The 24,537-nt window shown below is 53.4% G+C and overlaps 1 protein-coding gene across 5 annotated transcripts in view; it reads right to left on the bottom strand.

Moving 5' to 3' along the window:
- Positions 1-24,537, bottom strand: part of ZNF423 (zinc finger protein 423) — a 328,197-nt gene that overhangs the window by 133,058 nt on the left and 170,602 nt on the right. For all 5 annotated transcript variants that reach the window (XM_059044776.2, XM_067018596.1, XM_067018598.1 and 2 more), the window contains one exon: positions 1,865-5,079. In XM_059044776.2, the coding sequence (XP_058900759.1) occupies positions 1,865-5,079 (3,215 nt within the window). The remainder of the gene's footprint in view (positions 1-1,864; positions 5,080-24,537) is intronic.

Consider the following 24,537-nt stretch of genomic DNA (forward strand, 5'->3'; position numbering starts at 1 on the left):
CTCAGGTCAGCAGGGAGACAGTCACAGTATCTGACAACTGAGGAGGAACACGCGCCGGCCAACCAGAGCAGAGGCTGGTTAAAAAAGCAGAACGGCCCCCCGGTCCCTCCCAGGTGATGCCAGCTTTGGAGGTAGACACTACTGCAATTGCTATCACTAGTGGTGTTACTATTACCCTCTGGCTTTACAGGTGAGGACCGAAGCCCAGAGAGGTCAAATGATAAGTGGGTACTGGAAGCGGGAGATTTTAACGCAGGCCATCTGACTCCAGGGCCCAAATCCTCCCCAATCCACTCACAGTGTCTGGCAGCAAACTGAGGCTCAGGGGGACAGAGCTGGACAGCCTTGACTGCACTGTGCTCAGGACCTCTGAAGGGTGACCGCTGGGCCCTTACCTACAGGCTTTGCTCAGTCAAAAGGCCTTAAGAAAGTGGTCCACTTCTGACTCTCCTTGGCTGCCAGGCACACCAGAAATAATGGGTACTCAGGACAAATTTCATCAACCGATCAATCACCTCTAAAAGGAGCTCTCTGCTACAGACGGGGCTTTGAGGAGAGGCCTCAGGCCCCAGCTGGACACACAGCTCTATCCTCATTCAGATGTTTCTCTCTGCAGTTGGGTGATCTTGGTCAGGGCCTCTGGCTCTCTGGCCTCTGTGGGGAGCTGGCCAGGAGATCCCTTAGGGGCCCCCACTGCAGATTCTCCCTTCAACCTCTCCAGCCATCCTTCTCTCTCACTCTCTCTCCGCCTCAAAATCCCGGAGTTCTGGGCCCCGGTTCTGATCCCACAGTGAAACACCCTCAGCAGACATCCCTGTCTTCCGGCAGGCACCTGTGGCAGGTGGCCCTTCCCCAAATCCTGCCCCCCTGCCAGTGGTACCAGCAGTGGCCCTCCAGGGAAAGATACCCCCGAGATCTGCTTGGCATCTCCTCGGCCTGGAAACAGACAACACAGACTTGACGGGAATCCCCGGGCCCGTTCTGACACCCGAGGGTCACGCAGCCTCCAGGCCCACTGGCAGGTGCCCCTTGGTCACCATCCCCAGGGCCCATGTGGACCCTCCAGTAGCTCAGACTTCCTCTGCCTCATTGAAACCCACTGGTTATGGGCCTGCGGCTCCCCCTGATCTGGTAGCCCCCAAGGCAGGGACCGTTTCTGACTCTCCTTAGCTGCCAGGCACCCCCCAAATAAAGGGTGCACAGGACAATTTTGATCAATCATCAATCAATCATTAACGATAACAATAACTGGAAAGATTCCTAGGGCCTCCCACGTACCAGCAACTGCACTGACCGTAACGATGCTGTTGACGGTAATAGTATCAGCTGGTGATAACTGCTAGCGTGACTGGGCCCTGAGTGCCAGGTTCCAAGCCCTTTATGTGTATGTTACCTCCATAAATCGTCAAAGGATTCCTAAATCTAAAGCCTAGAGAACAGAGTGACTTGCCCAAGAAGACCCACTAAGCATGTGAATAAGTCCACTCCCCGATCAATGACCAAGACGGCCACCAACATTGAGGGAGCATTCGCTGCATCAGCCTTTCATCTACGTTGTGCCACGGGCCCCTCTTAACAATTCTATGAAGTCGAGACAATTATTATTCCCATTTTACAGATGAGCACTTGGCAAATGAGGCCCAGGAAGATAAATGCCATGTCACACAGGAAGGGAAATGGCAACACTGGGGTTTGAACTCAGAGTCTACCGCAAGCAAATGTGCTTAACCGCTGCACAACGGCGCTGCTACTCTGGGCTACTAGAGGGAACGCCACCGGGCAACACAGAGCTCAGCACGGGGGCTCCTCTCAGCGTGAGCGGAGCCCAAGGAGCAAGGTCCAGGCTCGGGTGGGCTGCACTTACCCGGGGCACTGGCGACGTCTGGGCGCCTTTCCGGGGCCCACTGGTCTCTGGAGTGAGGTCACGGTGGTCCACCTGCATGTGGCTCTCCAGGTCCTCGGCACTCTCGAACTTGACGCTGCACTCGGGGCAGCGGAGGCCGGCGCAGGGCCGGTCGGCAGGCTCGGGCGGGGCCAGGCCACCCACCTGTCCGTTGGAGCTGCGGGCCATGCAGCCGGCGCAGAGGCCATAGGGGAGCCCGTTGACGTCGAGCTTCACCAGGTCCTGCTTGCTGCGAAACTCTTTGAGGCACAGGGCACACTTGTAGAGCTTCTGCAGCCCCTGGCCGTTGGGGGAGGACGCAGCCGAGCTGCCCGACAGCTTCTGCATGTGGAAGGTGCCATGGATCTTGAGCTCGAGCGTGGAGGTGACCGTCTGCATGCAGACCACACACCGGAAGCCTGTGAGGGAGTTGCGCAGGTCGGGGTGCATCTGGCAGTGCTCGATGAACTCCTCCTCGCTCTGCAGGGGCATCTTGCAGATGCGGCAGGTGCCCGTGTCCAGGCTCTTGCTGTGGGTCACCTTGTGCTCGGTAAGCGTGAGCAGCGAGGGGAAGCGCTCGCCACAGATGGGGCACATGTAGTGCTTGGCAGGGCCCCGGTGCGTCTGCAGGTGCTCCCGGAGGCCATTCTCCGAGAAGAAAGTCCGTGAGCACACGGTGCACTTGTGGCTGCCCTTGATGAACTCAGCCTTCTTCCGGGAGCCGTCGTCCTCTCCTGGACGGATGTTGTGGTCCCGCAGCCTGTGGTTCTGCAGCAGCACCTCCATGGTGTAGGCCGCCCCGCAGATATCGCAGCCGTACATGGGTTCTGACGCGTCCACGTCATCCTCGCTCGCCTCGTGGCTGTTGGGCGCCTCGGGGTTCTTCAGCAGCATGCCCTGCAGGTCGGCCGGCTCGGCCTTCTTGGCGGTAGCCGGGGGCACCCCGTTGGCCGTGCCGTTCTCGGTGGCCGCGTCAAACACGCAGTGCTTCTCCCGCAGGTGCTTCTCCAGCAGGATGATGGCGTGGAAGGCCTTGCTGCAGAATTTGCAGTTGTACTTCTTGCTGTGCGTAGTGATGTGGCACTGCAGCTCCACTTCGGTGCTGAAGGTCTCCCCGCAGAAGATGCACTTGTGTGCCTTGGCCGGGTTGCCCAGGTGGCTGTGTTTGACGTGCACCTGCAGGTCGGCCTCCTTGCGGAAGTCCCAGTTGCAGGCCGTGCAGCGGTACATCTTCTTCTCGTTGCTGTGCTTCACCGCCAGGTGCACCTGGATGGACACCTTGGAGTCAAAGACCTCCTGACACAGGGTGCAGTGGTAGAGCACGAAGGTGTGCATGTCCAGCAGGTGCTTCTGCAGGTCGTCCACCGAGGAGAACTGCTTGTCGCAGCTCTCGCACACGTAGTGGGTCGACGTGGTCATGTAGTGCACCGTCAGGTGCTGCAGGAGGGATTCCTGGGAGTCAAAGTCCTCTTTGCACTGGGGGCACGCCTGCTTGCGCAGCAGCAGCTCCAGGTGCAGCTTCAGGTGGGTCTGGAAGCTCTCGAAGTTGGAGAACTTGAGGTCGCACTGATTACAGGGATACTCGCCGTTGGAGATGGAGTTGGCGCTCACCGAAAGCCGCTGCCGCTTCGGGGAAGACACCTCCACGTCAGATGAGACCGGGCTCTGCTCCACCTTGGACTTCTTGCTGTGGGCCAGCGGGATGTTCTTGTGGTTCTCCTTGATGTGCTTGGTGAGCTTCAGGATGGAGCCGAAGATGGGCGAGTTGGTGCAGTAGGGGCAGGAATAGACCTCCATGAAGGACTGCGCAGGCTGCACGACCGGGGACTCCAGCTTGGCGCTGCCGACGCCGCAGTGGGCCTGCTGGATGTGCTCCGTGAGGGAGGACTCGGTGAGGAATCCCATGGAGCACTGGTTGCAGAAGAAGGCATTATTGCCGTCGGGCGGGTTGGAGTTGGGGCCGCAGTGGGAGACGCGGATGTGCTCCTGCAGGCTGTTGATGTCGGCAAACATCTCGGGGCAGTAGTTGCAGTGGAAGGCGGAGATGTTACTGAACTGCATCACGGGGTAGGCGTGGTTCTTGTGCAGCTTGCGGACGTGCTCATTGAGGTTGTAGAGGGTGGGCATGGAGTCTAGGCAGATCTGACACGTGTGGCTCTGCTGTGGCTTATCCGCGTGCATGGTCTTCAGGTGGATCTCCAGCACGGCCAGGCTGTTAAAGTCCCGCTTGGAGCAATAGGGGCAGCTGTAGACCACCTTGGACCAGCCCTGCCCGTCATCCCGCATCTTCTTCTGGCCCCGCAGTGGCTTCAAGGTGGAGTCCGGCGTGGAGCCTCGCTCCACGGAGGCGCTGGAGTCTGGAGTGGCGCTGCTCATGGAGGCCACGCTGCCCAGCACGGGGTCAGGGCTGACGCTGTGGTTGCTGGAGTCGGGCTGCCGGTGGCTGTCCAGGTGGCAGTAGACGCCCTCCACCGAGGAGAACTGCTCGGGGCACATGGGGCACTTGTGTTTCTGGTTGGCGTGGGCTTGGTGGATGTGGGCAAGCAGCGCGTTCTCGTCGACGAAGACCTCGGGGCAGTGGATGCACTGCAGGTCGGCCTTCTCGGAGAGCTGGGGGTGGCGGGTGAGCACGTGCTTCTCCAGCTCCTCGGTCTGGCTGAAGGTGTCCTCGCAGTAGTCGCACATGAAGTCGTCCTTCTTGGCCTCCTTCTCCGACTTGGCCAGGTGCTCCTTGTTCTTCTTGTGGGCCTGCATGTGGCTCTGCAGCGAGCTGGTGGAGGAGAAGCCGCGCTTGCAGACGGTGCACTTGAAGGGCTTGCTGGAGCTGTGGGTCTTCAGGTGGATCTTCAGGTGGTCGCTGCGGGAGAAGGCCGCCTCGCACTCGTGACAGTGGTACTTCTTGTCGCCCGTGTGCAGCTTGATGTGCCGGTCGCGGCTCCTCTTGTGCTTGAAGAGGCGGCTGCAGTAGGTGCACTTGAACGGCAGCTTGTCGCTGTGGATCTGCTCGTGCCTCTTCAAGTAGCTCAGGCGGATGAAGGACTTGTCGCAGAACTGGCAAGGGTACGGCAGGCCCGTGCCCCCTTCCTCCTCACCCAGGCCCAGGTCACACCCATCTCCGATCATCTGCGTGGGTGACGCAACATCCTTGCTGGAGGGAGACGAGGCCACCCAGGAGAGTTGTGGGTCGTCGTCACCATCTGCAGAGGGAAGGCAGAAGAGAGATTAGAGGCAATTCCCAGGGCCGCGAGAAACAAGGACAGAGCCAGCTTCTTGAAAGCTCGCAGGCTGAGGCTGTGCAGCTGGCCAACTGCCGCAGGGGGAGCTGGGGGAGGGAGTCTGGGGGGCCGGAAGCAAGTGGACATGCGGGCCCTTCCAGTCGCAGAGGGGGTGGACCAAGGGTGGCCGGATAAGGAGGGGACATGCCTCTCCCCTGGGCAACACCTTCCTGGACCTCGCTGGAGGCAGCACCCAGCCCCCCAACAGGAGGTGAGGTCTCAGTCACTTCCCTGATTGGGGGGTGGGGGGTGCAGCCTGGGAAAAAAGTCACCTGAAATGTCTTCAGAGACCATCAGTCCCATAGGCCCAAAGGAGGTTAAGTCCCATCACTTGATCAAGACATGGGGGTTGACTCCCCCTCCAACCCCTAGTCTGTGGGGGAAATCCCACTGGTGCAATGGGACGTAAGCAAAACTCTGCAAGAAAATAAAATGCATTTTAATGAATTCGGCCACACCACATTCCGTGGGGAAGGGGGAACTGATAAAACTGGAACTGCTGCTTCAGGTACACACAGACATATGTGGCGGAAGTCACAGGCACATGGTATCAGCCCCGGGGGTAAACGAAGGGCACTTGAGAAGGGGCTGCAGGGTTCCCAGCCCAAACCATCCCAAGGGCGGTCGTTTTCTTTGTCCCCCTCCACCCCTGGATTTGCCCCAAGTTCGCTCAGGACCCTGGGTGATGGCCCGACGGTGCGGTGATCAGAGATGGGGCCAGGACCCAGATGGCCACAGAGCTCAGAGCCTAGTGGGCCCTTAAATCCCCTGTGGCGTGTGTGGATGGGGCCTGCACAGACACCCTATGTGGCCCGCCCTCCCCAGGGACAGGGGCCACCCCCGCACTAGGGGTTGGCCATTTCTGGAAAAAACAAAGGCAAACCGGACACAGCAAATTAAACCAGTGAAGTTTCCCAAGACACGGCGGGGGTTGAACCGAGCCAGCCTGAGCAGGGAGTGAATTCCATGGCTCAAGTTTCGCGTTGGGTGGATTTAAGACTTAATAATGAATGAAACGGACCGCAGGCTGCTATGGGCAGGGGAGAGACAAACAAAAGCTCAGACTCGACTGCACTGACCTTGCTCTTCTAACCCCGGAGGAAACAGACCACGGCCCCCGCCTCTCCGGCCCCCAGCCAAGCCAGCTTAGTCTTCGGAAAAGCCTCACAGATGGAACCCAGAAATTCTTGGCCAGAGGCAGCCCAGAACCTCTAGAAGGGAAAGGTAGGGGGACCACATTCCGAGGTTGGGCAGGCACCGTCACACACACCTGCACGCATAAACACACTCACACACACACAGCTCACACGTCACTCCCAGAACTCCCACGTGAACTCCAACACACACTCACACACATGCAGTCATACGCACACTCATACCCACACACAGTCACATACTCTCACACACACACAGACATATCCATTCCCCTGCAATCACTCCCACATGCACACACAAGCTTGAACCTACATGCACACTCACCTGCGGACACAAACACACACACACCATCACGGAGGCGCAGCTCAGACCGGGGGTCCCATAGCCCCAGGCTCTCACAGCTGCCAACCCCAAGACTTGGAGAGACAAGCAAGGCCGGCTGAAGGGTCTTTCGGGGTCCCTCTGAGCCTGCTCCTAGGGCCCACGCACCACCCTGGTGCCCGCCCAGGGCCTCTGGCCCCGACCGTGTGAGGATCTGCCTGACCCCAGCCGGCACCGCTGCCTGGAAGGATGTCACTCTCCAAAGCTCCCGGCCCAGAGTCCTGCATCTCCCAGCAGCCTCCCTGCCTCTGAAGCCCAGTCACCCAACCCAGAGCAGGGTGCCTCCCAAAGTGAGGGCGCCCACTCCCCTGGGAGCCTCACATTACAGGGCCTTCGGATGGGAAGGACGCAGGGCTGCCAGCTCCTCAGATGAGATGCGGCGGGAGGCGCCCCGGCCCCTGCCTGCTAATTCCCAGCTCTTGCCAGCTGGGCTACGCAGGGCGCAGACAAAGGGACCCAAGCGAGGAGATGGCTGGAGCTGGGGCAGCTGGGGGATGTGCTCGGCCCCCGCCCCCTGGCCGGGCTCCACCAGCTTTTTATTATTTTGATGTCTTAGCTCAGACTCACGCAAGCTGCCACTGAGCCCTTCCTGTGTACCTCTGCTAAGGACTGTTCTAATCACGAAGGAGGCGGGAACCAGGGCCCCTCCCACTGTACAGATGAGGAAACAGAGGCACAACGACAGTGGCGTCCCCCAGGGAAGGACAGCCCCAGGCCTGTCCACAGTCAGGCCCCTGGACACAGGTCAGTCGTACAAGACTACACCTGAGTAGGTGAGACCAGGAGAGGGATCCCCGTGTCAAGCTCCCATGCAGTCATGGTCTGGCTCTCCTTTGAGCCCTGACAGGACCACCAGAATGGTTCATCATCTGCATTGCAGGGAGGGGCCCCCGACGCCCGGGAGGTACAGAAGCTGGCTGGAGCTCGCAGGGCTGACGAATGGAAGACAGGCCAGTTCATGGGTGAGGGGGGCAAGGTGCCTTGCCAGAGAGACCAAGCCCGGACACATCTTTCGTTCACGTTGTCTGAGGAGGAGAGCAGACACGTGCACTTGAACCCTGCTCCTCTATTCATCTGTCCACCCCACAAGCGTTCCTCTAAACTCTCAGAGTCAGCTTACACATCTGCAAACAGGGACGCGTTGTGAGGGGTGGATGAGAAAACGTAATGTGAAGAAGCACTCTTATTCCATTTACATGAACTGTCCAGACCAGGCACATCTCTAGAGACAGAAAGCAGATTAGTGATTGCCTGAGGCCAGAGGAAGGAACAGGGACTGACTACAAATGGGCAAGAGGCATCCTTCTGCGATCATGGAAATGCCTGAAAGCTGGATTGCGGTGAGGACCGCACAGCTCTCTTAATTTACTTAAAAGTCACTGAATTGCTCACTTAAAACGAATGTTATGGTATGCAAATTATACTTCAATAAAACCGATAAACGAAAGCACTACTTGGCCAATAATAATAATTAGCACAAATGAGTACCACTAGTGCTAATAAAATTAGCAGCTACATTTAGTGAGCATGTCCCGAGTGCCAGCACTGTGCTAAGTGCTCCTATTACCACAGTTAATCTCTTTTCATCCTCCCATTTGTAACATCCCATTTTTGAGATGAGGAAGCTGAGGCTCAGCGAGGTGAGTAACTTGCCCTGAGTCACACAGCCGGATGCCCCAGTGGTGTTTGACCAGGATTGTGGGGTCTACTCTCCCCCTGCTCCCCCTGCAACCCCACCCAGTCTTTGAGAAGAAGCAGCAACCTGCCCCAGCACCACAGTCCCCGAGGTTCCTTGCGGGGCTGCCTGGCTGGCTTTATTTTTCTGCAAACAAGTCTCAAAACTAAAGCAAAGCACATTATTCTGGGAACAACAAACTGAGCAACTGCTGAGCTTATAATCATCTGAATTGAAACGAAAATAAGGCTCCTTAAACTGAAAAGATCCAATCAGGGGAAATGGGCATGTTGACAAATAAAGACCCAACTCAGATTGCCCTGTTTAAAGCCTTTTACCTGAACAACAATTTAACCTTGACTGCTGTCCCATCCCTCCAAAATGCATTTTGTTTGGGGGGCAGTTAGCTTACTCTTCTAGGAGCAGACTGGAGAGATGACTGGGGCCAGCACACTCAGGATGGATGGGCAGGGAGGTCAGCAGGTGAAGGGGGCTCCTTTTGTTACAGCGGCAACGCTCCTCTCATGCAGACTGTTAGACATCACACAGTGCAGCCGGTGCAGCATACGCCCTCAGGCAGATGTGCAGAAAGGGAAGGGGTGCAGAAACAGGATGAAGGCAACCCCAAGGTCCCCTTCAACTTGAATGTTTCAGAACTCAGGGAGAAGGTAGTTTCAAGGAAAGTCCAGCTCAACCAACCACCTTTTCATGTCCAAGTGAATGCTTTGATAGAGTCTACTATGTGCCAGGCACTCTTTTAAAAGCTTTACGTGTGTTAACTCATTCAGTCTTCTCAACAGCCCAATGAGATAGGCACTATTATTATTATTGAATATGTTCCTGATCAGGTGAGAAAACTGAGGCACAGAGAGGCTGAGTAACTTGCCTAAAGCCACACAGCTTGCAGGCAGGAGAGCCAGGATTCAAACCCAGTTAGTTGGTTCTGAGTCGGTGCTTTCACCCACCATGCTACCTTGACTCTCTCCTTTGGGAGGGGGCACTGTCACATGAGAATATCAAGAGGGAAACCCAGTGACTAATGCCAGATCCTTGGCCTCCCCCTCCCCCTAGAATGAGTACAAAAGACATATAACAAAATAAACAGAAAAATCACTTTCAAAAAGGAAATTAAAGTCATTTAAAAAGGACTAATCCTTAAAAAAGGCCTGATAGGAAATGGGTTATATGGGGCTTTTGCAGTCTGCTGCAGGAAGAGAACAAAAATAAGCATAAAAGAGGGGAGGAATTTCGATAAAAATTCAATTATGTAGAAAAAAGAACATTAACTGGGCTTCAGGATACATCAGTGGCAGAAAGAGTCAGGTGGACCCCAGGCTCACATGGCCACACTTGGTGAATTCCACAGGCTGAGGCCACAGCCATGACAACGTGGCCTCAGACACACCTCGCCTGGGCAGAGCAGAGTGGCCGCCACCCAGGATGGCTGGGACCCTCAGCTCCACGCTCCCCCAGTCACAGAGAATCAAGGTCGGGGCTGCCGAGGAAGTACCTGGATGCAGGAGGGAGAGTAGCTAGCCCACAGGCCCAGAGGAGTGAGCGGAAAGGGGGACCTTCCTGCAGCGAGGGGCACAGGCTGAGGAGGGAGGGAGCCCTCTGTCACTGAAGTTGTGCTAGAGGAATTAACGGCTCTGAAAAGATCAGTGAGGGGGAAGGTGTAAACAGCCAATGCCCAGGCAGCTCCAGGTTTCTAGAACATTCCTGGGATGGGCAGGTCCATTCAAGTGAATAAAAATGACCACCAGCCTCCAGAGGGGACAAAAGCTGAGCGGTCCCAGGAGTGAAGTTTCCATCAAGTCCACAAGTGCCCCCAGTGTGGGGTACTGTGCTGGGAACTGAGGACTCACTCGAGTGCACCCCACCTGGGTGCTGCCCCATGGATAGTCCAGACCATGCACAGCAGGCAGACTTGGGACAAGCAAGGGGCCTGGGGGAGACACGCTGGGGCAGAGGAAAGAGAGTCCAGCAGGAGACCTGGCCCTCGGCTGCCTCCACGTAATATGGGAAGTTGGAATTTGAGCCTCAAGAGTCCCCTCTGCATGAATATAAAAGTCATTTTGGACAATATTCCAATCATCCAGATTGTTTCCATAATAGCCACGAAAAGGCTCAACGATTCCTCACGAAGCCCCAGAAGGTCTCCTTGCTATTCATCCAATTCCTTGGGAAAATGAAAATTGCTATGGAGGCAAGTTCCCCACAAGACAAAGCTCTATGGTGCTCCAGGTAGAGCTTCCCCTCTGTCCCCGTTGGGAATTCCAGGAATGGGAGTAACTGTGGTCCTTCCCCAAGCTCAGAGAAACAGGACCCCAGACTCAGGAACCATCTATGCCAATCCCACTTGATATAGAGGAAGAAGCTGAGGCCCAGAGAGAGAAGAAAACTTCCAGGGACAGTAAATTGTTACTGGTCACCTCGAATGCTGTGTTCAGGAGGATTCTGAGGCCCTATCTGGGCTCAGAAGAAATGAGTGCTGAAATCAATTGGTAATGTCTGCCACGAGCAGAGGAGTGCACAAGTGGAATGTTCAAAGAGCAGGGAGCAAATTGGAGGGGGAGGTCTCCTGATTCCCAGTGCTAGAGAAGAAGACTTTAATCATCAGGTTTTCTCTTTTAAGAAGGGAACTGTGGGGCTTCCCTGGTGGCGCAGTGGTTGAGAGTCTGCCTGCCGATGCAGGGGACGCGGGTTCATGCCCCAGTCCAGGAAGATCCCACATGCCACGGAGAGGGTAGGCCCGTGAGCCATGGCAGCTGAGCCTGCGCGTCCGGAGCCTGTGCTCCACAACGGGAGAGGCCACAATAGTGAGAGGACCGTGTACCACAAAAAAAAAAAAAAAAAAAAAAAAGGGAACTGTGCATCCCCTCTGAAAAGGAGGCTTTAGGGCAGGATCACCAAAATCCTGTTATTAAAGCAGAGACAACAGCATTTGACAGGAACTGTGGAGCTGTGTTGTAGTCCAGAGAGGGGTCTCCGGCCAGGGATAAGGGTCAGCAGGTCCAACCCTGCCGATGGTGAGGTCCACCCAAGGTGGGCACAAAGCAGCCCGGGCATCCTGGGAGGGCAGATCAATGCTCCCCAGAGCCCGAGGTGACAAAAGCTGCAAGACATGAATGTGCTTCAGGACACACCACTGACTGCACTTCCCACAGAGGCAGCCAGAACAAGACAGGTGGCTTCCAGACATGAAACGCTGCAAATTCAGCTGGAGGAGCATCTGGGTGAATTGCTGATCTCTTCTAAGGAAACTTCAAATCTCTACCCATCTGTCTCCCTGCACTCCCTGTAAACCTGGTGCAGCAGAGGGACCTGTGGGGAGCCTGGATCTGTGACGAACTCGGTCCCAGAGGCCACTCTGTTGCTGGGAGGGTGGGAGTGCTTCTGCCTCTGTGACACGGCTGGACTGGGCAATCTCTGAGGCCTTTTCCTGAGGCTGCTTCCAGTAAACTGTGGTGTGAGCTTCCTGAGAGGCCCAGCACAGTTAACCCCTGGACCAGAGCAGGGTCCTGGATCCCATGGTATGAAGGCCCAGTAGGAGACAGAGGCTGCCAGGCCAGAGCTCCCAGCTAGGTGGGGCCTCCTCACTGTCTCCATGCCTACCAGGGACTCAGCCCCCAGAGGCAGCATCCAGACTCAAACTAGGCCCGGGGGGGGTAACCAACGACAAGAAGACGACGAGAGTGCCTGCCCTGGTCCTTACCTCTTACCAGGTGACAAAGCTGGCCATCCATCCCAGAATACTCTGCAACTCAGTTATATGCACACATGTAGAATCAGTGCGAGGGGGAGGGGAGGCAAGAGGAAGTTCACAGGCCATCGCTCATCTTATTTAACACAGACGGGGAAACAGAGGCCGCAGAGCAGGAGCAGACAGATCCAGAACTAAACTCATAAAAACCACAGTAGTTACTGTTTATGGAACATTTTCTATAAACCAGATCCTTTGCCAGCATTTTCTCATTTGATTCTCACAATATCGCTATGAGGTAGGTGCTATTACATCCCCTTCTTTCTAACCATGCAAACTGAGGCCTCAAGAAGGAAAGCAACTTTCTGAGCACAAGGAGTGAGCAAGTGGCAAATGTACCACTACCCCCACCCCAAATCCACTCACTAACCACTAGACTACACTGCCTCTCCAGGCCCTGAGTGCCGGTTCAGGGCCTGCCCCACTGCAGAAGCTGCTCAGTGCCAACCCCTACAACTCAAGGACAGCCAAGAAGAGGTCCTCATACTTTCTACCCCCACCCGCCACAAAGACAAAGACATGTCCCAAAGTGGGCAGAGTCGGTGGCTGGCTTTACCGAGCTGGATTACCCGAGGCTGGCTCTGACACCAAGCACCAATGAATGTAGCTGGCCTCTTGCCTCACTTGGTGGCAGACAGAGCAGGATGCTTAAATAATCTGTGCAGAGGTTGTGGTAGGCAAGATAATGCCCCGCCCCCAACAAGATGTTCATATCCTAATCCCCAGAACCTAGGAATATGTTACATTACATGGCAAAGGTGAATTAAGGTTGCAGATAGAATTAAGGATGCCAATTAGATGACCTTCAGATAAAGAGATTATACTAAATTACCTGGGAGAGCCCAATGTAATCACAAGAGTCCTTAATGCAGACGAGGGAGGCAAAAGAGGAAGTCAGAGTGATACAACTGTTGGCTTCAAAGATGGAAGGGGGCCACAAGCCAAGGAATGTGGGCAGACTCTAAAAATGGGAAAGGCATGAAATAAGATTCTCTCCAGAGCCTTCAGAAAGGAACACAGCCCTGCGGTTTTAGCCCAGTGAGATCCATGTCAGACTTCTGATTTACAGAACTATAATATAATAATTTGTTCTCGTTTTAAGCCGGTTAAGTCCATGCTAATTTGTTACAGCAGCAATAGGAAACGAATACAGATATTGGTACCAGGAGAGGGGTGATGCTATTACAAATACCTGAAAAGTGCGGAAGTGGCTTTGGAATTGGGCAGTGGCGGTGACTAGGAGAATTTTCAGGAGTGTGGTAGAAAAAGCCTATATTGCCTTTTAAAGATTATTCATAGAAAAACAGACTCTGTTAGTGAAGACTCAAAAGGAAGTAAGGAGTACATTTGAGAAAACCTAAGTCACCATAAAAAATACCTAAATCATCATGAGCAAATGAATAAGAGTAACATGAACATTAAAGGCACTGATGGTGAGGGCTTAGAAGATGAGGAACTTGATATTGGAAACTGGAGGAAAGGGATCCTTGTTATACAGTGCCAGGAAGCTTTAGGGAATCATGTCCCACCGTTATGTGGAAAACAGGACTTGTGATGGATAAAAATGGATATTTAGCTGAGGGAATTTCCAAGCAACATATTGAAGGTATGGCCTGTTTCCTTCTTGCTGCTTGTAGTGGAGAGGAAAGAGATGAATTGAGAGAAGAACTGTTAAGCAAAAAGAACCAGGAATTGATGATTTTGGAAATTCTCAGCCTAACCAAATTGCAAAAGACATTATAATTAAGAGATTCACTATCAGCAAATCACGCTCGAGGGAAAAGACTGAGAGCGTGACTATACATTTTGCTAATATCTCAGAAGAATCAAAAGGTTAGAACACTCAGTCACACAAAAGACTCTTTGAAGAGATTAAGAATGTGACTCACATATCCTCTATGTCAAACCAGAGAGCATCTAGGAAATTTGGGGGCATTGCCCTGGAGCCATCCCAGAAGAAGCCAAAAGTAGAGATCAGATTATCTAGAAAAAAATCTATGTAGGAACCTCTTGTCTAACGTCGTAGATCCCCCATGACATACACAGGAGACCCACAAGCTTCTTGAAAAGTTTATATCAGCAGAAACACTGCCAGCTTGGACCAAAAAGGAGATGGAAGAAGGCTGAGGAACCCCCCCAAATTCTACAGGCAGGAAATAGGCTAATAACATTATACTCAGCTGCAAACATGTGATAATTTCCATTAAAAAAAAAGGATAACTCAGAGGGCAAAGCCAGAGAGTAGAACTTTGAGCCCAGAGGGCGGTACCATGAGCCATAGTGGATGAGATCACTACTGGACTAGGTTCAGATTCTGGCACTGAATAACCATAGGGATGTACGTAGAGGCAAGTACACCCATCCCCTCTTGTTCTTTCATTTTCCCAACTCTTGAGAGCGGGAGCCTGACGAATTGGTCTCTAAGAGCCTTTGTAGCTCTAAGAATCTGTGATCAACTAGTGATGGCTTCCCTGGGTACAGGAATGAGGAATGCCAGATAGCAGGTATCCCAGCTTCCTGCTGGATATCTCCCAGTTTGTGTTCTTTCCCTCCGCGCATATTTGTTGAGTCTGCTCTATATGCCTGGACCTCTGAGGGTTGCAGAAGGTACCTAGCATTCTTAGGTTTCTCTGCTCTTGTCTGCCCAACCTCTCTGTCAATTAGTTACTGTCTCAAGTTTCAACTCTATTAAAAGAGGGGGTAAAAAACCTTTCATGTAAGCAGTAGTCAGTCGTGCATGTAGATATTTGATTTTCCTAAAGGGACATTTGAGGGTATGGTGTAAAGGTCGGAGGCCCAACCCCTGAGAAATCAAGAGTCCACCCTGAGAAGAAAGGGGAAAAGGCAAGCTGGAGGGTCTTTCCTCAGAGGTGGGCCAATGAGCCTCATAAAGGATACCAGGAGCTGACATGGCTCCACCTAAAATCTTGAATTAGAATTATGCTTTTAGTAAAAATAACAGCAACTTGTATTCATCCTTCCCTGCTCCAGGGAGCTCAGAGTGCCTTTGCAGCTATGATCTCATCATCACCAATGAGGCCACAGACAGGGAAAGCAGGGATCGTTCTTTCAGTTTGGGAATAAAAATGAAGCAGGTTGGGTGGGGGTGGTGCTCAAGGGTGAACAGGCAGCATGAGGGTGGAGGCTGGCATGCAGAGGTCAGTGGCCCCAAACTGAGAGGAGGAGCTGGCCCTGGTGGCTGAAGGGCGGGGTCCTATTCTTTGACCCACCTCTAAGGGACACTTGGCACATATCCTTGAGGGCCCACAGCCTCCCAACAGACTGAAAGCCATGGCCCGGCATGCCTTTTCCTAGCTGTCTCTAGGGGCTACTGAAATGCCACCTGACAGCAAATAACTGCCATCCAGGCCCTTAATAAACCTTCCAGGGAACCAAAACCATCAGCATTATTTGGAAGAGACTCAATCAGTCTCGAGGAGACATCAGCCACTGGGAGACAGCAGAGCCATATTTTGAGAGTATGGGCTCGCTTAGACTGAGCTGCCACTCATTGGCTGTGTGACGGCTGTCAAGTCAATGCACCTCTCTGAGCCCCCATTTCCGCAACCATAGGATGGGGATAATACGAGTGTCTACCTTACAAAATGGGTAATGTGTATATGCTGCTAAACATTCAATAAATGAAGGAGGTTACTAGTGTAACTTATACTATTAATTGTGAATCCCATCAACTGTATGGCATTTAAAATTTTACTCAGCATTTTCACACCCATTATCCCTTTGACGTTGGAGCAGCTCCTCACGGTTGAGGTAGTGGTGGTGGTTGTTATTTCCATATTACAAGTAAGCAGGGTGCCACACACCCAGGGATCCTGGGATGGAACCCAGCATCGCACCCAGCCTGTGTCCCTCTTTCACACTCAAAGGATCTGGGTTTACACAGTCAGCTGCGTGGTCAACCCCACGGACGAGGAAACAGAACAGAGAGGTTAGATCAAACCCCGATGTCACAGAGCAGATGGTAAATGGAAAAGCTGGTACTGGACTCCCAGCTGGACTGAGAGAAATGATGACCTGAGCAGGGGGACACAGATCACCGTGACTGTCCTCTCACCAGATGGTCTGGGGACCACCACCCAGTTATCAGTTATTTTGTAAAAATGCCAACATTTAGAAATCAAGAACACTCAAAGTTTTTTAAAACATCCACTTCTGAGTTTTCTGGAAGGAGAAGGCAAAGACCTGGAGACACGGGACCTGCATTTGGTGCAGCCATGACAGAGCAGAACTGCAGCTCCCCATTAGAACCAGGGGCTCACTCTCCTGTTTGTCCAGACCCACAGGGCTCCCTTCCTCATCATGAGGTGTCCTGGGCCCCAAGGGCACTTGTGTTTGCTTGGCAGCTGAGTCCAGCAACTGGACTTAGGAGCCTTAGACTCCCAGCTCCATCAAGTTAATGGACCTCCTCAGTTGTACAGAAGAAGAAACCTGCCTCAGTTTCCTCATCTGTAAAATGGGAATAATAATAATAGTCCCAATTATAGAGTTGCTATGCAGATGAAATAAGTGAATATTTGTAACAGGTTATATATGAGAAATGCTCTATAAAATAAAAATAGTCACTGGCTACTGGCTCTCAGCTCAATATAAGGTCACAGGGCAGAGAAAGGGAGAGAGAGACAGGCAAGAGAGGCAGGCAATGGCCGTGATGGTTTGAATGGGCACAAGACAGTGAGGGGTCCCACCTCCCTGAGTTCTGATTAACAACCAGGAAGGTCTAGGTTAAGGACAAGCAGTTACCCCCTACAGAAGATGATTTTCTAAGCAAAAGACACTCAACCTGCATAAAGGCCCATCGGGCCCTTGCCATTTACAATCCCAGGACATCAGAGAGGAAAGAAGCCTACAAGAGCCCCCAGCCCAACCCCCTCATCGTACAGACAGAAAACTCAGGCACCAGCAGCCTCGCTAGCACTTGGACCCGGGTCACCAGGCTCACGGTGGAGGGCGTGGGGGATGAGGCCTGACTCCCAGAGCACCCCTGCCCCTCACCCACTAGGCTGCCATCCCAAAGGGCTGCTGGACACCCAGGACAGGAAGGGGACATCTGCCTTTCCCCTTGAAGCCTCTGACCTCACAGAACACACAGCCTGCCCGGCTGCTCCATCCCTTAGACAAATTTACTTAGCACTGATACTGAAAATGCAATTGAGCTTGAGTTTTATTGCAGAAATTAAACATACCAGGAAAAAAAAAAAATAGAGCACTCGTCAGCTCGCCCGAGAGCTGGCGGTGATCAAACTAGCTAAGGTGGAGTGTCACGATAGGCTCCTGCCAGGGAAGAAGGGCCCCAATATTCCCCCACGAGCCCCAAAGATGGGGCTCTTGTTACTAGCAGAGGGGCTCTGGAAGGCTTTTCCATCAGCCCACTGGCCGGGCCCCTTCCCCTGCACTCCTCAACTTCACCCCACCAGCCTCCCACCTCGCGGCTGCAGAGAGCCTCCGAAGTCACCTCCATGAGCTTTCACGAAATGACACCACCAAGGGCCAGAGCAAAGGGCTCTCTGCTCGACTCGAGAGAAAGCAAGATGCTTTCAGGGTTGAATCACTGTTTTTCTTTCCTCCCTTTGGAGATCGGCAGAGCCCACATTCGGCCGTGTGCATGGACCTGGCACTGGAAACAGCTGCGCTCTAATTACATGTAAAGTGTACCAAAACATCCTTTTTATCACAGACTGGAAATCTGTTAGCATCTGTCTCTCCTTTGTTTCTTCCACAAGATACAAGCTTGTTTCTACATTTTTCTCACCTGTAGCGGTGATTAAAATTCATTATAAATGAAAGGAGTGAACAGAGAAACAAGTTCCTCTGTGTACCCTTCTAAACTCAAATTAGAAACAGCTGTTTGCTAATTCATGCAGCAACGTTTTGTCGTGCTCTGTGAATCAATAATAACTCACCTTATTGCTGCAGAAATTTTTGGATAATCCATATATTTAATTCGATGTTGGGTTCTCCAGGCAGGAATGTGGTGGTAGAACCTCCCAGCTTCCCTCAGGTGGGCCCAAGGGGACTCTGGTTCACTCCCTGGAGACGTCCACGCTGCCCCAGCAAAGAACCCCAAACTCGGAGGCACCCAGCACCTCTCCCCTAGACACAGGACCTGGCAGGACCAGAAGGAAACCCCAAAACAGTCTCCTCATCTCCTCCCCTCCCTGGAACCAGCCAAAAAAAAAAAAAAAAAAAAAAAATCAACTCTGATTAAACGCAAACCACACACATCCTCCAGCCACTGGAGGGAACAGCAAAATTAAACTTCTAATTGGTACGTGGAACAATTTAAAACTATTAAGTATAGGTGAAGCTTTTCTGTAAGAAAATACTTCTTTGATTAGGATTAAGTTTATTTGGATAGCATTCTTCCCTTCCCTACGTTATAGCTGCAGATATCAGAGTTGCAGTCTGGAAGTCCTCGAATTTTCTGAGAAGTGTTCAGGCATCTCCTCAGCCAGCTTCAGAGGAAAGAGCATGTGGCATCCAGAGCTGCAACCCTACCTGAGGCTCTGAGAGGGAGAGGACGTTCTTTCTCCTTTGTGGGGAGGGAGGTGAGCAACACGGTCAGAGACGCCCGGCCTGATCAGCAGCGGCTCCTCCTTCAAGACACTGCCTCCGGGAAGCCCTCCCTGACTCCTGCCACCACCGGGGCCCTTCCCTGACCTTGGGGCACTGCCATAAGGCCACTTTTCACCCTGCACTGTGGCACTTGGCATCACTGTCTATTTTGAGTCCTTGGGGAGCCCGTGTCCCCCCCTCATTCTTTCAGGTCTGAAACATAGTCACACTTGAGCCACTTTTTGAACCTCAGACTGGTTTCACTGCCCACGGCCCAGTCCCACCCTGCAGCCACCAACCGCAGAGCCCTCCGTGAGTGTGAGGCACGGTGCCAAGCTCTTCATAAGCTTTACCTCATTAAATGCCCACCTCCATCCTACGTGGTGCCCACCAACATCTTCCCCGTTTTACAGATCAGACACCTGAGACTCAGAGAGGGCAAGGGCCTCGAGTTTCACAGCACGTAGTGGAAAGAGCCTGGAATGATCCCATATTTCTCCAGAAAGCCATCAAACTAAGGAGACAGCAGTCCAATGCGTCCAGGGGGTCTGCCTAGCGCAGCTCACACTCATCTGTAGGGCTCTAGGGAGCTTTCCCTTGGGGGGACGGGCCGGACAGCTCCCTCCTGGGCAGGATCAGGAAAGTGTGAGCAGGGAGGAGGTGCCATATGCTGGGAGGCAGCGTCACTCAGATTGTGCTCTGAGGAAGGAGGAGGCTCTCCACTGACCCGCGTCCCCCAAACATGGGATATGCACCATCATTAGAAGCCATGGTGATTTAGGGGGCAGCCTAACACTGGTGCACAAAGTGAGAAAGTTCGTGCCCCTTCAATTCCCTTTTCGGCCATCAGGCAGAGGGGAAGGACTCCACTTGGTGCCGTGTCTTTAATTTCTCTCTAACGTTCCAACAAAGAGAGAATAGACCCCAAGGCTCAGGGTTTTCAGAATGCCAGAGCTCTGGCTGGAATAACTGGAACGTGGGCTTTTCTTTGGGTCTGTTTTCAATTTACTTTTAAGGTCACTGCCTACTTACAGCAAATGATACTGATTTTCCATTGGCAGAATTAAGTAAATAAATTAAAGTACAAAAGAAGGACTTAAAGAAAAATACTAGGTAAATCATAGCACCAGTGATACGGAAATCTTGCAAAGATTATGGCAGAGGGGTACCAATGACCAAAGCCTGGGACATCCAGTGTAGAAGTGAGCGTGGAAGTTGGAAGTCTCAGGAACAGCAGGCTGAAGTCTGCATGGTCACTCCCGGGCTTTGCCCCTGAAATGATTTTCCAGCCCCAGCTCCTCCAGGGAGAAGACGTGAGAGACGGTGCCAGGTAGGGCCTGGGAGCTGAGGCTCAGGAAGAGCTGTCCTAAGAGCCTGCCGCCACACCAGGGCTCAGCAGCCCTCCACCCCTCAGGCCATGCCCCCCAGTCCCCAGAGACCAGGCTCAGCTCTGCGCTCACAGCAATCAGGGCAGGTGGCAGGGGGAGGTCACAGGCAGGGCATCTGGGAGAGGCCTGAGACCGGTTCAGGAGGTCTCAGTGCTCCCTGAGGGAGGGAGGCCCCCGGGGAGAATCAGAGCTCATCCACACAGGAGCTGCCGCCTCCCCTCCAGGTCTGGTTGGCCCCGAGCAGAACACAGCAAAACCCACGGCACTGGCCCCGGGCCTCTCCCAGCGGGCTGAACCAGCACTGGACCAGCACCTTGGTTCTGGGGCTGCTTCCAGCCCCAAGCAGCTGTGTGACCTTGGGAAAACCCCTGGCCTCCGGGCTCTCCTCACCTCATTTACAGAATGCAGCTTGTATCCTGACTTTCTTACTGGCGGTGTGGACAGAGGAAGTATTCAGTGAAGGTGAAGAATGTGAATAAATGACCAGATTCGTATTATAATTTTCACAAAACCCAGTATCAGAGAAAACCACATGGTGCTTCTAGCCTAGAACTTGAAGCGTCTAACGTAGAGCTTAAAGACATGGAAAGATGATTAATAAGTATGTTATATTTCATATTAAATATGTACATACATGCCTATGACATATGGATAATAAATGACATTTATTACGTGCTAGACATTTCTTGTTTGCTCCATGTCACACGTCGTCTCATTTAATATTCACAACAGTCTGACGAGTTATTATTGCCAACCCCCATTCTGCAGATGAGAAAACTGAGGCTTACAAAGGTTAATTAACACTTCCAGGGTCCTACAGGTCAGAAATGGCTGAGCTGGACTTGGAATGTGGGTCACCTGACCTCACAGGCTGTGCTTTTAATCACCCTGAGATGCTGTGTGTGCGAATCACCATATGGGAGTGAAGGAAACTGAGTGGGTGACAGCTGCTCAGAAGCAAGAACAATCCCCGCCCCCCCCCGCCCCGCCCCGGAGCCAGCTTCACTTAGAGCCCAGGCTGGATGCCCAGTCAAGAACCTGGGGAAGATGCCAGGGTCGAGTCCTCATTTTCAGCCCAGACATGTCTTGGGGGACACTCTCCTCGGGCTGGGAGGGTCAGACTTCCGCAGACAAGGCAGGCATGCTGTCTGACCTCGAAGCCCGGATCCGCTGTTTCTCACCTCGGTCGAATCCATAGAGAACCAGCTCAAGGATCCCCACAGCATCTGGAGAACTGAGGAGCCTCCCACCGCTGGGAGGATGGAAGCACTCCCCCAAAATACTCGCTCTCCTGGCCCCGTGATGTGTCAGGGGCCCTCTCGGCAATCCTGCAAGACCGTCACAGCTTGGTCCCATTGCATAGAAGAACACACTGGCGATGAAGAGTTGAGGGGCTTGCGTCGGCAGGAGCCCCAGGCACGTGTATCACAGCCCTCGGCCCCTCGGTCCAGCCGCAGCAGCGGCGGATGGTCTGAGCACTGAGGCCCCCACCTCAAGCTCTCACCTCCAGGGCTCTGCCTCTCTCCAGAAGGTGGTCCTCAACCAAAGGGGGACTGGAGCCTGCAGGGCATCTTGCACATACGTGAAGGTCCCAGCAGAATCGAGCCCAGGGGTCCGCAGCCGGGACCTCGACACTCCTCCTCAATACTGACCTCTCCCTTCCCTCCCTCACTCTCCCTGTCCCTCACTCCTGCAACCTGGACCCAAGTCCTGGCCTTAAGCTCTACATTCAGGAAACCCATCCACGGCACTTACCTAAGGTGGTGGCGCCAGATTCGGAAGCCGAATCCATCCAGTGATTCACCATGCTCGGGTCACCTTCCAGACTTGTGCCCTATCTATTTACTTACTTACTTTTATTACTACCACTCAACTTTGTCCTTTCACCTGCTTTAGGCCTAACAGTGCTACCTACCTGAGTGTAATCCCAAATAATTATCTTGATGAAATCGTGGGTATGATGTTTTGTAATGTCCATTAAAAGACATACATAATTACCTTTTTAAAAATTGCATGGGGCTTCCCTGGTGGCGCAGTGGTTGAGAATCCGCCTGCCGATGCAGGGGACACGGGTTCGTGCCCCGGTCCGGGAAGATCCCACATGCCGCAGAGCGGCTGGGCCCGTGAGCCATGGCCGCTGAGCCTGCGCGTCTGGAGCCTGCGCTCCGCAATGGGAGAGGCCACAACAGTGAGAGGCCCGCGTACCACACACACAAAAAAATAATTGCATGAACCATCTAAAATTGGGCTGCTCATCCCTAAAAGTGCTTCAGGCCCCCACCGTGAGGCTCCTCCTCTGGCCTCCACTTCGCACAGGACTGCAGCCCGCGGTGCCCTGCTCCAGGCTGGGAGCGTGCTGGGGGTGGTGGCGCGGTGTGCCCAGCACAGCACCTGGCCAGAGGCAGGCAGGGGAGAAGGGGCGGGCTGGGCCCCGAAGAGGGGCAAGAGCCCTAGGATTCCGCACCCATGTGCTGGTGCCAGCAACGCAGCCACTCTGCGGCCCCAACTCACCCTTTATACTCAGCCAGTCTGCGACTCAGCAGAGAAAATTTCAATTTTCCCTGGATTTTCACGTCTCAGCCTCCAGAAAAATTGCCATCGTGGGTTTTGTTGCTGAGCTGTCAACCCTCAATGACTGAGACTGCTCCGGCCCCAACTGGCTTGGGAGGAGATTAAAGTAGCCTGCGGAAGGCCCCGAGTGCAGGGGCAGCTGCCGGGGAGGTGGCCACCTGGCCGGGGACCACAGTTAGAAGGAGGAGCCCCGTGTGGCTGGGCTGGCGTGACAGGCGCCGCCCGGGGGCAGCTGTGGCCAGGGGCGGTCCCCTGACTCGACTTCCAAGTGTGGGGCAAGGCAGCTGCAGTCCCAGACATCACAACTGGGGCATGCAGTCCCCTGGTCCCTTCTCGGCATCGCTGACCCTTCCCTAGGCACCCCTACCCCCTGCCGCCACCTCTGCTTTTTCAGCCTGAATGGCCACCACGTGCTTATGCTGTGACCAAGCCCTCATCTTACCCTACACTGTGCCTACTGTCATAAACAGACTTGCAAATCATCATAAACTATGTTCCCTGAGCACTTACTATATGCCATGCTCACTTTTTTTGTTTACTTATATTATTAAGCATAAATGCTTTGCGTGTATTAATGCATTTAAACCACACATAATCCTTTCACTAGACACATTTTACAAATGAGGAACCTGAGGCTCAGAGGCTGAAATAAACCTTTGGGAGTGTCCAGCTGCCACCCGTTGTGCACGTGGGGATACTGAGGACCTGAGGTCTGAGAGAGGGACTTGCCCCCAAGGTAGATTCCAGCAGAGCTAGGAGGATCTGACTGCCTGACTCACCAATCTCACAAAACGTTAGAGGCCGAATTATGGGAACCCTCCCAAAACACACACGCGCACACACCCCAGAGGAGGCTGAGAAGGCTGACGTAATGTAGAGGTATAAAGAGAGAAAGACCGCCCTGTGGAAAGTGATGGATCACCCAGGACCCTTTGCACAATACATCACCCACCACATCCTCCCCCCAGGGCGTCTGGGAAGGGGAGACACTGCCCCCAACGCAGCATCCCTGAGGGTGGTGGTGCTATGCCCACAGCCTGCCGGGGCCACTGTCCCCAGCAGGGCTGGCTACCAGCTCATGTCAGCACTGGCACGGAGTAGGGCGTCGACATTTGCTGAATGTCCCATGAACGAACGATGGATGCGTGAGTGTCTCAGCCAGGTCAGTGCTGGGTGCGGGGCTGTGAACAAGCTGTGAATTTCCTCCTCTGCCATTCACACTGCATCGAAGCAGCACTTCACTTGTGCATCTTATCCCAAGAATGTCATTCTTGAGTTATTCTGTGAGGTTCTCCCTACAGGTACTCCTGGCTTAGAGCTGCCTAGAGACAACTCTGAGAAGCCCCAAATTTCTGGATCCCTGGGAGCCCCCACCAGGTGCCCACCAGTACCTATCTGCTTAATGAATGAATAAATGCATGAATGAATGAATGAAAGGGTACATTTCAGGTCTTGTCCTAGAGCAAGCAATTGGTGACTATAGCACGGATAAATGAATGACTGGATGGATGGATGGATGGATGGATGGATGGATAGACAGACGGAAGGACTGCTAAGCCCAGGGCTTGGTCTAAAGGAGGCCACTTTCTACCTGTAGTATGAATGAATAGCTGAATGAGAGAATGAATGAATGAATGAACCAACGAACGACAGAGCTAATCGCAAAGAAGGTGCCAGGAGCCACTCAAGGAGGTCCCCACCAGGTGGAGGCCCAGGGGTTAGTGGGTGGAGGCTCCAGCTGGCAGCTGAGGGGTTAATGAATTTGACCACCTGGGCCCAGAGGGGCCACCCCCTGCAGAGCCAGGTCCCTGGGGTGTCCACACATTGTGGCAGAATGCAACTAGTCCAGTGTTCAGTGTAGCCCGCATTTGTCA

The sequence above is a fragment of the Kogia breviceps genome, chromosome 18, assembly GCF_026419965.1.
Source record: "Kogia breviceps isolate mKogBre1 chromosome 18, mKogBre1 haplotype 1, whole genome shotgun sequence".
Taxonomy (NCBI): Eukaryota; Metazoa; Chordata; class Mammalia; order Artiodactyla; family Physeteridae; genus Kogia; species Kogia breviceps.